Below are 15,711 nucleotides of genomic sequence, written 5' to 3'. Positions count from 1 at the left end.
TGCCAATTTATGATATATTCTTTGCGCAGTGGCGTGTCCAAGGCATTTTTAAGTGTGTGTGCGTTTGTGACAATGTTATTAAGAAAAAAAAAAAAAAAAAGTACCATTCTGAGTAGCTGGAACTACCACTCGCAGTTCAACTTTTTTAAAGAAAAAATATTCTTTATGCTCTGCTACTATTTCAAGCACTTGCTATTTTATCCTCAATAGCTTAAATTATCAGTGTTTAATTCCACTGTTTTTTGCAGTCACAGTAAATAAGCCAGTAGTTCACAAATGTCACATGTGGTTGTCACTGGCCAAAGCTTCTTTGTAGGGCTATTCATAGTGAATGGCCAGCAATTTGGTTAGACAGAGCAACAGTATAAAATACTAGACTGTGTTATAATCTTACAACCCAGTCCTGTCGCAAAAGTGACTAAGCCTTAAATTGTCATTTGCAACAAGAATTTCAAGTCATTTTATCAAATAATTGCAGCAATGCGACTACCTGGTGGTGATGATGGGGTCACCCACCTGATTAGCACAAACTTGTTACTAAATAAATAGACAAATTTAAGAAGGAAAACAGTGATTTATATGCCCCTGCTTTTACCCATCTCCAAGTAAATTCTGATGTCGGGATCACACTTAATTCATAATACATTAATGTAAACTATGTGCAGAGTTCTACACAAGGATTCCAACATAAACTGCCGTTGCAACTTTGATTCAATGACATGTTTTCATCACAGAAACTTCACAGAGAGGTAGTAAAAATGGTGAAAAACAATACTTGATGTAGCTTCTGCACGCATTGCACAAGTAGAATAAATCTGACGTATGCAACACCTGCACTGCAATGCCATGCATATGCAACGGCATAATGTAATGTAAAGATTCTCTCATCTCAAATGAACTTCCATCCGAGAGTAAGGCATTCAATGTAAGTGTGATCCCGGCTTTGGGAACCAATGGGTTGAACAGTCAGATTACACCCAGAACAAGCCTGGACACGCCCCTGTAAACTGAGGGAATACTCTTCATGAAATAGACCATAATACTGCTTTCAAGTCACTTCATCCACAGTCGTTTCACTACAGATTCCAGTAGTGCATTACAAATTGCAGTGGGTAAAATTCAATTGCCAAATATTTTGTGCTTAAAACTATCGGTTCATCTTTACGTTCATCTTCAGTGCAATGTTAAAGAAACAAAGGCAAGATGAAACATAAGTCTTTGGTTTTGTCAATGTAATACTTTTGACTTCCCTTTACAGTATAGCCCATGCCTGCATTGCTTGCTAGCAGTTTAGTTTTGGTCAGACCACATTTGAAAATCAAATCAAAAGCAAGCAGCTCAGTGAATACAGTATCTTGGTGTGGATTAGGAAACAGCAGAAACCCTCATTATGCTGCATTTCTTCCTTGTTAACAGCTGACGTCATCTTGCGCTTGGTGTGGATATGTTAAGAGATAAAGACCAAACTGAAGTACAGAAAAATAACTCGGTAGGAAATACCCAAAAGTGCTACACTGTGTGTTTCAGAGAAAAGTAGAAAAGAAAGGCAGAGTTGTGGAACACAGATGCACAGGAACACCGTTTGTGTGTTTGTGAGTTTGTGTGTGCTCAAGGGTTGGAGTTGGTATAGGCTACATACAGCAGAGTAGCTGGCAGATGAAGGAGTGTGTGGCAAACAGATGATGAAGACCATGTTTATGTCAGTCCAATTTCCTCCAGTACGCTGCGCGGGGTCTCTGCCTCCTGTGGAGGGGAGAGGAAGCACAGCTCCAGTCAGGAAAGAGCCTTCATTGTTCAGCTACACACACTGAGACTCTCAGTAACAACCGGTTTGTTCACTGCGCAGTCACACAACACCACTTTTAACTACTGTAACGTCACCAGCACCTTCACTAACATTAACAACCATTCAGTGGAGCAGTTGCATAAAGATTACGTCAACCCATGAGTCTGCCAGCTTTATGCAACTAGTCCATTAGTTAACCCTCAAAACTAGGCAGAGCAACATTACATCGCTATTGGAAATTGACATGAAAAATATAAAATTCAGATGAGCTCTTGATTGTATGTCTAGATCACATTGAGCTAAATGCTATTAACTAAGTATTTGATATATTATTTTGGATTTTCACTGAACTAATGTTACACAGTGGCTATGGATGATAATGTAAACATCTAAATATACAGAAAAACATCAGGGCTGTTAAAGCACAGCCTCTTATTTCTTTGCTTTATGTTGATTTTCTTGAAAACAAAATGGCATAAAGAAAGAGAAGCACTTACTTTGGCATCCTAAAACAAGGTTCAGCACAAAGTAAAGAGAGTTACATCAGACCAGAGTGAAAAAAACTATTGCCTTATGAAAAGAGGAGAAAACAATCCACTTCTACATGGTGTTTACTTCACTTTCAGTTCATTTTCAGTGCAAAATGTTCTTAATTCTCAACCCAGATCTTGAAACAAGGGCTATGCATTATTCACCAATTACAGACTTTCACTCTTGGGGAATACTTTACAGGAATAAATACTTAATGAATCCCTTGTCACCTATTATGTAGGTTAAACAACTTAATTTGCAAAGCAAATGGAGATGAGCATAATTCAAATGTCAGGGTATTGGATTGGTTTTCCATACTGCACTTCTGACAAATTCATCTGGCTTTAAAGAAAACAGGTCCAGTAAAAATGAATTGCACAGTCAGTCAGTCAGAAGATTTTCTGTCTGGAAAGTACTAAAAGTCAGCTGAACTTCAAAGGCATCACATGTGGAAAAAACACCACAAACACAGAGACACACTGTGTGCTTAATTGTCAAGGAATTTAAAATAATTTATTGATTACCTATATACTTTGACAGAGATCCATTGATAACATGCTTCAGTTTATCATAATGAAGACCTATTAATGCAATCTTTTATTATTAGTCAGACACAGACTTGAACAATTACATACCATATAAAAACACTTTAAGTGTTTACTCAGTGTGCATTTGTTATAGCTAAATATATTGCAAGGCTACCGATTTCAACTTTCTCTTAATGTCTATTATAACTATGACATAAAGCCAAAGGAGCCGTACCTCTTGATTAATCAGTGCAAATAGTGAACCTATATATTTAACATTAATCTCACAAATACCACTTACCTTGAAAGTGGTCTTTTCTCTACATAGTTAAAAAGGAAATCATCAGGGTCTATAAATAATTTAAATGATTTAAAAATAACTCCACAACTCCACTTATTACTGGAAAGATGTTAAAAATAATAGCGTTTAAGTCTTTTAGCCCGTAGTATGGCCTGAACAATGATTGGTTTGGATTTTCATATTAATTCCACAAACTCCTTAAAGTAATAGCAAGGACAATTAAACAAGAAATTGACATACATATGATTTGACGTGAGAAGATACATACAAAATCAAAAATGGAAATCCACAAGAGACATGACAAGGAAGGGAGGACGTGTCCTCTATCAAAATGTATTGCATTCACTTCCCTCCTATGGCTGATTTAATGTGAAGTCGGTAAAAGAAAAACAATTTCAAGACCAGTGAGGGAACCAAGCAAAATATGAAATATAAAACTGAAGGGAATGAACACCTCCTGGCCATAATAATCAATTAAATATGGAAGTCATCAGCGTGGAATCTATGTTTAAGTAAAATCAAAATGAGATTTAGATGATCATAACTTTTGATCTGAACTGTTTAACTAACACATGCATTTCTTACTTTATTTTTTTTAATGTTTTTAAACTGAAATGATGTAATGTTTCATCTTTAACAGTCACACACACATTCTGCACCTGCACTACCACCTGTGCAAAAGGGGGCACACTGTTCCCACATACTTTGAGTGGCAATAGTTCAGATGAACAGAATAAGAAATATGGATTTTTGAGAACACACATCATAACAAAATAGTTTGACCTTTTGAATAATACAATTTGCCTTCAGTTTGACATTAACGGATATAGTATGAACGGTCTAGTTTAGGCCTAAACTTTAAGCCAGTGGTTTTCAATCACATGCCGTCGTGACCCAACAGTATGTAGGTTTTCACTCCAACCAAACACTACAGCAGCTGATTTCACTGATTAGCACACCTTCAACCAGAGAGGAGGAACTAATCAGTGAAATCAGCTGCTGTAGTGTTTGGTTGGAATAAAAACCTGGAGACTCTTGGCTCACGATGGCACATGATAGAAAACCGCTGCTTTATAGTGAGACAATAAATAGAGGTGTTCAGTTGGGGCGATGAAACCAACAGTGAAGTGGACCAGTGACAGGCATGTAACAATATGACGCCACAAAATATATCATGACACAATAAAAATCACATCTTGGTGCTGAGAAAAGGGTCCCTTTAACTATGTTAAAGAAGAAATCCAACTTGTTCATCATGGGCAATGTTGTTTAGTTTTCAATTTACAGCCAATATTGTGACAATATTGTATCATGAGTGTCATATATCGAATTGAATAGTGAGCTGAGCGTATTGTTACACCCCCAAACCAATGACAATGTGATGCAGGTGCTTAGAGGGCAGAGAGAAAGGTGCCAGGCACTGAGGAGCTCAGCATGCAGGGTGGATAGCAGCAGCAGCAGCAGCAGCAGCAGCAGCGATGGCAGCCAATCAGTACACAGGCACATTAAAGTACTCATGACGGGGCTGGGGGAGAGAAATGCACACAGCTTAGAAAACACTACAGCATGAAGTCACAACAGCCACCTCACTCAGCCACTTCATTCACAGGACATGCAGGAGACAGAGCAGCAGGCAAGGTATCACTTAGTACTGTGACCCAGATAAACTACTCTGACCGCTGTTTCCACACTTTCTATTAAAGTGTCCTTTAATTCTGAGTCAGTCTTTGTTTCATTTTCATCGCTTAAGTAAGTCAGAGCATATTTATCTAACTGTGGGCATACAGTCAAAGTATTGCTAATCCAAACAGCCACTTTGGGATTCAACCTGAAATGAAATCATATGGAACATTTGGTAGTGTGGACAATGTCAATGAAATGTAACACATAGAAGGGAAACACAGAGACAGACAGACTAGGACTAGGCTTTGTTTTCAATACAAACATCTAGTGTCAGCTGTAGAGGAATGGTTACTGTTGACAAGAGACCGGGAACGAATGGCAAACTATACAGTGTCTTGATGAGTAGGGACTGAGACGCTACAAACACACTGATAAGTAAAAAGACTGTGACTAGTTCTGACTAGTGGGCTCTAGTGGTACAGTAGGCCTAAATCCACAGACACAGAGTATTCACCTCAGTGGCTCTAATTCTGGAAAAGACCAGAGGATTCAGAGGCCATATTTGGGACCAGCACACCTGCGAGGCAAACATTTTATTTTAAGGACAAAAATGAACATGATGATGCACCACTGGTCAACTCAACATCTCTCATCAGCCTACAGCACCTACACATCTACAGTATGAGCTCAGAGACTTGGAGATTAACCGTGCACCACCACAATAAAAAGGCCCTCTGTGGAAGAAAGTCCATACTCCTCAATCTATGTCTGATCTCTGAGTTGAGCTGAGCTGGAAATCTTCTGAGGCACCATTAGAATATCTGTTTGCTTGCACTAAAATAATGACCAGCTCCTGAGAAAAGTTTCATTAAAGGCTTATTAAAATAGTTTCATCCAAATCCCCTGTGGTATGTCTTCCATGTAATTATTGCACCATGCACTATTAATACCTTAAAGCCCAAAGCACTAATTCCAAATGCACCCTAACTCAACCCCTGTATTATTTTCACCCTGCAATTCCTTTGTATCCGCTGACTCGTATGCACGTTATGTTAGAGTTTCTGAAAGAGGGAAATGTATTTTGTCCCCCTCTATGAAATCAGGGGGAGGACGATGGATGGGGCTGTTTATTTGATCGTTCGTTCCACCTGCCATCTATCTCACAAACATCTCAGACACCACTGATTGGATTTTGACGAAACCTGGGGAAATTACCCATCTCACCACCGCATTCTGCCGTTTCCATTGATTGGCCTGATTACAAAATTACCCTGATAAGGGGGGAGCTACAATTACAGGTCAAAACAAGGTGACATATTTGTAACTGATTGGCCCAGAAGGGTACTGCATCATTCATAGAGAATGATTTCATTTAATCTCTGTGCACAGCAAGAGATTATTTAACCAATCAAACAATTGTTTTAATTTACTACACAGCTCTAGTATCAAATGGTTGTGTGATGGCCCAGGTTTGAAGGGTGGGGGGAGATGGCTTTGTGCTACTCTGTGTAACGATGAACTACAGTATAGAGGTCAAGGAATGTCATTTCAACCTGAGAACAAAAACAAAACTTTCACATATTCCTAAAAATTAGTGACTTGCTTTGACACTTTCTGAGATTTCTTTTAAAAAACATAGAAAACAATCAACTTCTACCAAAACATTCAAAAGGAATATGTCATTAGTTACCACTGCCTTCATATCTTGGTAATCTATAAATAAGTAGCTAATAGTTAGAATAGAACACCATGTACAATGGGGAACTGACATCAGAGTTAATGTAAAATAGTGTTGTTACTCTGAGATCCTTTTCCACAATACAAAACTTAACTTACATCATCAATCTAAGCAATTTCATTCAATGCTGTTAGTAAAACAATAGTATAATTTAAAAAGACAGGCTAGTCTTCACAGAGGCAGCATAGCTCTTTCACTTATCTGTGAAAATAGGTATGAATTGTTTCAAAATATCTGTGAAATTAGAATTACATTTCAGTGTAAGAATAAAACATCTTTATGCAGGATGAATTCCTATGTACTAAAATGTTGAAATAGTTACAACTAAATGCAAACAACTGCAACCAAATTGAAAAGATCAAATATTTGATTATGCTGCCTGTTTGTGAAATTGAGTATATTCAGACATGGCCTAAACAATCCAGTTTGGGCTCATGTCTGGTTATGACCCTTGTGTTATTGTCATCTGTTTCCCACTCAGCATTATGAGACAGACATACTGACAGAAGTACATGCAGTTAAACGAACACGGCACGCAGTGGAAGCCCATGCTGACTGACTGACTGCATCAGTCCAGTATTTACCAAATGCCCAGATGGAGGCATGGACTCTAGGCCCTTTACAAGATCTCCTCATTTGGCAAACTTCCCCAGTCTTCACTCTGGCTCTATGAATACAGAATTGAGCCAATCAGAGACCTCTCTCTCTCTCTCTCTCCCTCTCTCTCCAGGTAAATGTGGAATTGGCATTCACGATCTTGTGGCTCTGACTTCATTCTTCCACAGTGAGAATATAACCAAAATGACACAAAATTCACAACACATGGAAATGAAGCCAGAAATGAGTTAACATTGCACTTTATAAAACATACAGTAAAGAGTGACCTTAAGAGTTTAAGCATGTTAGGATCACAGTACAGTACATTCTGTACAGTACAGCTACCTGTTGGTCCTGCTGAATGTAAATCAATGGGCTGCTTCAATTATGGATTGTAGTCTTGGCTGGGCAGCAAATGCTGCATTGCTAATGGTTTTGGGCTATATTCTGATTTCCTTATGCTCCACACCTTCATTGCACATTTCACTACATAATTTGGGTTACTTTGTATTCACATTTAGAAATGCGGGCACAATTTCAAAGTGGGTTGTCCAAAGCTTGCACATTTTTTAAACTTTGGTGCCCTCATGCTTTTCCTTACATGTTTCTTGTCCATATTTACGTAATTTCATTACAAATACGATCAATTACATGATTCAAGCCTAAATTCTTATTGTTGATTATGTTTATGTTTATCTGTGCCCAGGTAAAATAACTTTGTTCTATAGCCTTTGTCCTCTACTGTCGAGCACCAAATCGAGCACCTCTTTTTAAAATGTGGTTGGAGTGCGTTGGACATATGTTTGTTGATTGGGGCTGACACCAAAACCTGACGTTTACCAGTGATGTTTTAGGTAGTTGAACATTTTTCTATCAAACTCCATTGTAGCTGCGCTGGAAATATTGATGTGATGACACATGGCCATACGTTTGGCCACTTATCCGAACAACAAAATGGCACAGAAAGGCACAAGTACATTGCCAATAGCTGTTTTTTTATAACAGTGTTGAAGTGTTTTAGGGTGCATTTTTCCTTTAATTCATGTACAGTTCACATTAGCTTTCTCCACTGGATGCTAATCGGTTTTCAGCAGTGGCCTGATTTTGCTTCCCAGAACTCAGTAGGAGTGGCTTTTTGGCTCACTAATTGACTAAATGTTGAGCAAACAAAGCCAGCCGAACCCAACAACCTGCTAGACTAATGTGCGATGCCAAACCACACTGCTGAAGGACCTATGCATATTTTGCCCCATCCATGTTTAACATTCAATATTACTTTTATAAGCCAATTCTTTCGAAAATAAAAACAATGCAATTTCACAGGTCTATTTGAACATATTCAACATTTATCATTGACTCTACAACATATTGAGAAAGCATGAAGGCCACAGGGTAAAGGTATCTAAATTATGATATATTCAAGCTTTGGGTTTTGATATAGCATGACATATCCTTGGTTTTCCATCTTACTGGGTCCAAGTGCCACTAAAACCCAAGCCTTAAGACTTAAGACTTAAGACCAAGTGGTTGCGTAAGGAGTTAGAAGTGTAAGAATAGCGAAAGCAAGTAAAACTTTCAGTGACAGAGAATTGCTTTTGCACTGCAGCTGGATGATCACAGCTGTGGTGTTGTGATCAATATGTCAGTGTGCTGCTGAATGGAACGCTTATGGTCAGAATCACAACTGCAGTGACACCGTGGTTTTGCTACTGTAATTATGCTCCCTCTGTGGAATGCTCATCTAGGCCAGGATTGTTTGTGTGGTCTCAATGCAGACAATGAGGCTTTGTTTCTGGGTTGCAAGTCTGTCTCCCCTTACTGCAACCATCAACCAAATCCTGAAAGAATCTAAAGAATGTATGAATACTTAAAGTGGAGAACCACTCAGTTTAAGAATCTGCATATGCTATTCTTATTGCATAGCAAAGTTCAATCATTAATTGGGAACTTGAACTACTTTTTCAATGCAAGAATGCCAGAGAACTGAGACTCTAATGTGTGATATCACGCTGAACTGTAGCCTGTAGGTGTTTCATTGACAATGAAAGGGTGAATAACTTTGTTTGACTCACACAATGAATGTGTTTATATTATAGTTGTGCTATCAGTCTATAATCCATAACCAAATCACACACTAGCACCCACCTTTTCCCACTTCCTAATTCATTCTCTATGGAGGTATACTGTATAAGAGACTTACAGTGAAACTCATTAATACAGACTTAACTGAATAATAGGGTATAAGTAATAAAATACTTGGAAACTTTCAGTTGAATTCAGTGATATTCTCTTAAGGTTCCCTAAGGTTTCAGGCATCTGCCATGGAGGATTAAGCCTGACCTACTGTGGCTTTTCATTACCTCCTCCTAAGTCTACTTGATATACAATATTATCTCAATACATACTCATATGGCCAGCACTGAAGTGGTTTGATTCTGACCATAGCATTATTTTTTTATTGACATTGGCAAACAGTTTAGGCCCTTTATGAATGGCTCAAAGGATGCAAATTAAGGAGAAAATATGCTCTGCTGTTGCAGGCCACTGAGTATCATTCTTGCTTGTGCCATAAAATATTTATGTTAGACATGCTGCTAATGGCAGGTTATTAGTTAGTGTCTAAGATTATATCTACATGATTTAATGGATTATTAGAGATATGAGGGTTGAAGTCAATGTGAGGGAGAAAAACACACCAGCAACTTCAATATCGATGGTATGTTCATGCCACTGAAGATATTTCTGTTGCTGGTGTGTTGTTTCTGCTGGCTTTAGCATTGTGCTGGTGAGTCTACTTCTAACGCTACTGATCTAATACTACAGCAAGGGTTATTTGGCTTTCCACCAACTGTACCTGCAAACAGGCGCATCTGAAAGTCTATATTCTGTGAATCACAAGAGTAAAGAATACACAGGCATGGAGAGAAATATGTCAGCTGAAATCAGGATCAAGATCAGGCAAACTAAATGGATAGACAACAAAGGGAACAAAACCAACAGAAAGAACATGACAACAAATGGGGTGTAGAACATTTGGCCAATGTAAAGCTACAGCAATCAACAGAGAACTATATTCATGCAGCTCACATAATGAAATTAAAGATTGGTACGTTCATGTGGCGTCCAACCATGACGAGTGTGATAAAATGTGTAAAAAGCACACACCAGATGCACTAGTAACTATTAATAAAGTAGTTATTAAAAAGATAGGTTCACTCAACTGGATGGATACATGCAGACTATGCATATCAAGACTCTAACCAGAGGTGTAAAGGAACTAGTTACACCTACTCTAGTTAATGTGCTTGAGTTCGCTTTTATAGTAACATTATTTTTCATGTATTTGTGAAAGTATATACTTCTTTGAGTAATTGTAAAACATTCACTTCTTTACTTGAGTTTTATTTGTAGACATATGAATTGTGAGTGCAATCAGATTTGACACAAGTCAGTCTAGAATTTACTTGCTATAACCCACACTGTTGCTGTGTGAGCTAAAAAAGGAACCATTACTAAACCTTGGGCTGACAGACAATAAAATTACTTGCAAGGACCATGCCCAATCAGATAAATCAGTCATTTCTGGGGGAAGGTTTTTGGAACATGCACAAAATCTTAAAGAATTTTGCTTTACTTACTTACTTTTCTAGATAAGTACTCTTACTCTGACTTGAGTAAAATGTAACTGAAGAAGCAGTACTTTTTAAGTGAAATAAATCAGTGCTCTTTCCACCTCTGCCCCAGCAAAATTTTCTCCATATAATCTGACCTTCAACTGAAGAATCAGAAATGTCTACACATATATACTGAAGAACTTGGAGAGAGGGGGGGGGGAGAGAGAGAGAGAGTGTGAGGGAGAGAGAGGGGGAATAAAAATGCAGAACCATTAGAATGAAAACTATTATTCCCAGTTTGATTTAGCTAGGTGCCTTACCTCCTGTAGCAGGTCGGCCTGCTCAATGGCCTTCAGTACATTCTTTTTGGATGTTTCTTGAGCTTCCCCACCCAGCAGGAATTCATCCAGAATGAAGTAGGCCTTCTCAAAGTTGAAAATAATGTCCAACTCACAAACCTGTTTAGCAGAAAAGACACACCACTTGTTATGACAGAATACGAGCTTATGTCTTGGCTCAATGGGTGGCAAACATATCATTAACCTACGTACACAACATATAAAAGAGTAAGAAGGATAAGGAGAAAGCAGAAACGTACGCTGCCAAAGTATTTATCCAGCAGCTCCACGTATCGGTGGATGATCTCCAGTGTAATGAGCTCGTTATCCTGGTCCTCTATGGCACAGCAGAAATACAGGCTGGCGTATCTGCAACAGAATGACAAACCAGCCAACTTCAGCTTGACAATACAAATCACAACTACTAGTGCACACATTTTACTGTGAAAACTGTAAAGTCAATATAACAAAGCAAGAAGAGCTGACTTCATGCATTTTTAACACTAAGATGAGAGTTCCAAGTGATATACTGTCTCCCAGCTCATTTTAAAAGTGCTGAGAGAGCGCTTCTCTGTAATTAAGTATTGCTGTTTACAGCATGCAGGGTATTCATTTAAGAGCTAGAGGCCGGATGCAGAGCACTGTATCAGTTCAGCCTCATTCTGCCATGGTTCCTTATCCCTGATAATCCCTGAGGCACTCTTTAAGCAAGTGATGATTGGCTGGTAATGTAGTCAGTCAGTTGATTCTGCAGAAACCAGGGGGCCATGAGGGCACAGCAGGTTGGAGGAGGACAAGCCGAAAATAATGGAACCGGTTTCAATGTTTCCAGAATCGACAGGATTGAAACATGTTTGCCTTATCAATTCCCGTTATCGATTCCCATTTTTTCCCCCTGCTCCATTCTTTAAACGGAACAAAAAGCACAATTTTTTATTCACTATTTAATTGTCACCCTCCATTCCTCCCTCATCTGCTGTGTGAGTGGATGCAAGGTGTAGTGAGGCTCAGGGAGGAATGTGTGTTCAGTTCTTTGTGGCACGGCAGAGAAGCAGCAGTGTCCTTGAAGCTGAAGCATACAGCAGGCCAGCAAGAATGGCAAACTTTTTCAGTCAATACAGAAGTCTTGGTAGAGTCAGTTTCTCTGTTGCCCTTTACTGGCTGGCTGCACTACAACCTGAAACTCCATCCATTTAAAAAAAAAAAAAGTCAATGGTATTCAACTGCCTTGGCTATGACTACATTGTATGCCTGAATTCAAAATGAATTAAATGAGGATTTTGTTGTCACTGATCTACACACAATAACCCATAATGTCTTTACAAGTTTTTACAAATCAATTAAAAATGAGAACCTGGAACGGTTTGAGTCATTAAGTATTCAACTCCTTTGCAGTGACAGTCGAAACTGAGATAAGGTACACCCAAATTCTTTTGAATGCTCTTGAGATGTCTCTGCAACTTGATTGAAGTCTACCTGTGGCAAATTCAATTGATTGCACACGTGTGTTGGAACAAAACACATATCTATGCAAGGTCTAACAGATGGCAGTGCATGTCAGAGCAGAAACTACATCACCATCACCAGAAATGTCTGTCGAACTCAGAGACAGAATTGAGAGGCGGCATAGCTCTGGGGAAGGGTATAATACAATTTCTAAAATGTTGGGAGTTCACAGGAGCACAGCAGGCTCCATCATTAGGAAATGGAACAAAAATTACCTGTAAAGCAACACAGTCAGCTCTGTTAATAGCTTCATAGCTGTACTTCTGAGGCGAGCTATTTAAAATAAACCAAGTTGCATGTCAGACAGCTACTTAACAGTGATCAGCCAGTTAGCTGACAGATGGCCAAGGGACAAGGGATGCTTTCTACGATCTGGATTGCTCAAACATTCAGGTTTCTAGCGAGGCTGCCCCTCTGTGCTGGACAGATATCTACGCTGTTGGTTCTGGTCCAGCAGAACATTTCACTGCGTCATCTCACATCGTTTCACTTTACATCCTAAGAAATAAGAGGATGGAGTCTAAACATTAAACAGTGTGAACTACTATTGTGGCCCATTGCCACAAAGTCAATTGTTGTCACATAAACACACACACACACACACACACACTCTTGTCTCTCTCTCTGCTGTAAAACTATCAAAATAAAGCAAAAATGCCAAAAAATAATTTTAAAAAAGCATACAGGAAGTCCTTCACAAAGGTCCATATAAATCATATGGACCAAGAGAAGTTATTTTGAATGTAGATCAATCTCTTGATACCAAATATTGACAAAACCTCTAGATTATATGTAAATGCATGACCTCATATTGGATCAGTATGAAAATAATTAGTGATGCATTCTTGTCTTTACCTATGCATATTTATAAGGCTACATAATAAATTATAGAAATTTTCAAATAATTTGATCAAAATCTTGTCATTTTCACATTGATTCCCAAAGTTTCAAAATATTTTGGAAAAAGTTTTTTTGTTTTTGTAGAGTACGAAATCTCTGTCTCCATTAATCTTGGGCGATGAAGATCAAAACAAACACAAGTGTGTTCATAAATTATTAACCATTATCTTTTCACTTCCAATTTCTTGACAATAATGGTCACTTATCTGATCACTAATGTACTAATATGATGGAATAAATTCTGGAGAAAAAAAAACTGGGCTAATTTAAGCCAATTCAGTTACCTGGTTACCTTGGAACACTACCTACCACTTCCTTCCTACTACCTTGGATTTTCTGTCATGCTGTTATAACATGCATACATAAATAAGCAGGTTCAAATGTAAGAGAACGTAAGACCTATTTTATCTATGTTTCTGAATCAAAATGCAGAATTGATAGATCATACACTCTGAACATTTCTTTGAGTAGGCAGTCCACTCCCCCTAATATTCTGTCCGTATTCAGACATTTAGTTCCACAGACTAGGAGAGACAAAGGAGAGACTCTGTCACTGGAAGCACATGTAGCTCTAGAGGCGGGGGCCTTCACCACTACATCATCTCAGGACACCTGCTTCATGCTTCTGATCACACAGGCTTGATTGTTTGCCTGAACAGCATTAAATAAAAGAATAACATGGAGTCCACTGAGCTGCTGCAGGTAAACAAACTGAAGCATGAGAGACCAATTATTGCCCACAAAAATATGGGAAAAGTGTTTCCTTCAAAATATTCAACAGGAGGCTAGGCAAACACTGTCTGTGGGTTCAGTGGAGAAAGGTCGCTGACTGGTCAGCACCTCAGGTGCTGTGCTTGGCTGTCCCGGTTTGGATCACCAATACCCTGCCTACCCATCCGTTGGCACGGCAACAGGGGATAATGAGGCAAGAATAATGCTCTTTTTTTGTTGTAGTGGGAGTACATTGATGATGCCTTCAACTCTTTTATAACCCCCTAACTTGATTCTGCAACTGAGCCACGCCTTGCATGAATGATAGGTCTATGAATTGCCCAGGGAAGTGTGAAAGATATATTCAGTGTGCATTCAACCAGCAAGCATTTTGTGCATAAACTAGTGCAGATTCTACTGACCTCTTATATACGATCTTGAGGTCCCTCCACTCTAAAAAGCTGCACATTTTGGGCTTTCGAGCCAGGACTGTCTGCACCAGCTCTCGGGTGATCTTCTTTTTCTCCTTATCAGACAAGGGCACGTACCATTTCTGAAGCCTCAGCTTGCCTTGCCGGCTGAATAAAAGCATGAACTGCATCTGAAAAAAAAAGAAAGAAAAAAAAAGAGATCAGACAAAATTGGGGGGAAAAAAGAAGAGCTGTGAAACACAATGAGGAGTGAGGCAAGGGGAGGGTCAGATAAGGAATCAGAGACATCTATAGAAAAAGAGTGTTTGAGAGTGAGAGTGTACAAAAGAACATGTCTAATCACGCTATATGGCATCTGATATGACCCAGATGTAGGCGTTAAGAGTCACTGATTCTGACAACAAGGTGAGCCAAACTCAGGAAATTGAGAGGTACACATGAAATGACCGAGATGTAGGTACTAAGGAACACTGATAGTACACGAAAAGTCAATTTGATTTGGAATGCAATGCTTATCGGTAAGTTATGTGTGTATGAACTGCTGCCATGTGTAACTCAGCCTTCCCCAAGTTAGAACGCATGTTTAGGATAAGTAGCATGCCGTTTCACTTGTTTCAAATCCGACCTGAATAACGGGGCAACAAAACGTTTCGCATGTTTTCATTTCACGATACAACGAGAACAGAGATGACAGGCATCAAAGCCAGTTCAGTTCCCCACTGTAACGTTACTGCCAAAGAAAGACCTGACTGACTGAAACCATCATCACCTCGCCTGTCAACACAGCCTAACGGAAGTAACACCGTTATTCAGCGGTTATACGTTAGCCCGGTCAGCCAATACTTGGTCGGTTTGGATACGACATGAGACGAGACCGGGGCTGTACATTGTAATTCAAAGGTAATAAAAAATACATGCTCAAAAGTACTTACCTTGAATAACAAAACTGTATTCTCCCTCTGAAGAAATTAAGCACCCAACACCACCCCGACACACACAGTCAGTCGACTTTAATCTTCTGATTGGCCAATGAAGCACATACAAGATTGCTCATTGGCTAGTGCGTGTCGTTGTTCCCGCCTTACTGGCACTTTAACTTGATATGTTG

General features: G+C 39.0%; 1 protein-coding gene across 2 annotated transcripts; it reads right to left on the bottom strand.

The window, feature by feature from the left end:
• Window positions 1–33: 33 nt before the first annotated feature.
• On the bottom strand, window positions 34–15,591 carry LOC139922327 (AP-1 complex subunit sigma-2). Of its 2 annotated transcripts, none has more exons than XM_071912813.2 (5): window positions 15,536–15,591; window positions 14,595–14,773; window positions 11,316–11,424; window positions 11,038–11,175; window positions 34–1,743 (listed from the first exon to the last, which is right to left on the bottom strand). In XM_071912813.2, exons 2-5 carry the CDS (start codon window positions 14,771–14,773, stop codon window positions 1,696–1,698), a joined length of 474 nt encoding a protein of 157 aa, XP_071768914.1. In that variant the 5' UTR covers window positions 15,536–15,591; the 3' UTR covers window positions 34–1,695. The 2 variants fall into 2 exon arrangements, with proteins under 2 accessions (XP_071768914.1, XP_071768915.1); XM_071912814.2 differs by lacking the exon at window positions 34–1,743 and adding an exon at window positions 2,397–4,670.
• Between the last annotated feature and the right edge of the window lie 120 nt (window positions 15,592–15,711).

Source organism: Centroberyx gerrardi, chromosome 9 (assembly GCF_048128805.1).
Source record: "Centroberyx gerrardi isolate f3 chromosome 9, fCenGer3.hap1.cur.20231027, whole genome shotgun sequence".
NCBI classification, from domain to species: Eukaryota; Metazoa; Chordata; class Actinopteri; order Beryciformes; family Berycidae; genus Centroberyx; species Centroberyx gerrardi.
The sequence above is the reverse complement of the archived record's forward strand: the minus strand, read 5'-3'. Positions and strand labels throughout refer to the sequence as shown.

Excerpts from the sequence above, each read along its gene's own strand:
- LOC139922327 (XM_071912813.2), bottom strand. The coding sequence starts at position 14,773 with ATGCAGTTCATGCTTTTATTCAGCCGGCAAGGCAAGCTGAGGCTTCAG. Across the intron at positions 11,176-11,315 it reads TGGATAAATACTTTGGCAGC|GTTTGTGAGTTGGACATTAT; the intron begins GTACGTTTCTGC and ends TCTGCTAAACAG. Across the intron at positions 1,744-11,037 it reads AGGCCGACCTGCTACAGGAG|GAGGCAGAGACCCCGCGCAG; the intron begins GTAAGGCACCTA and ends TCCCCTCCACAG.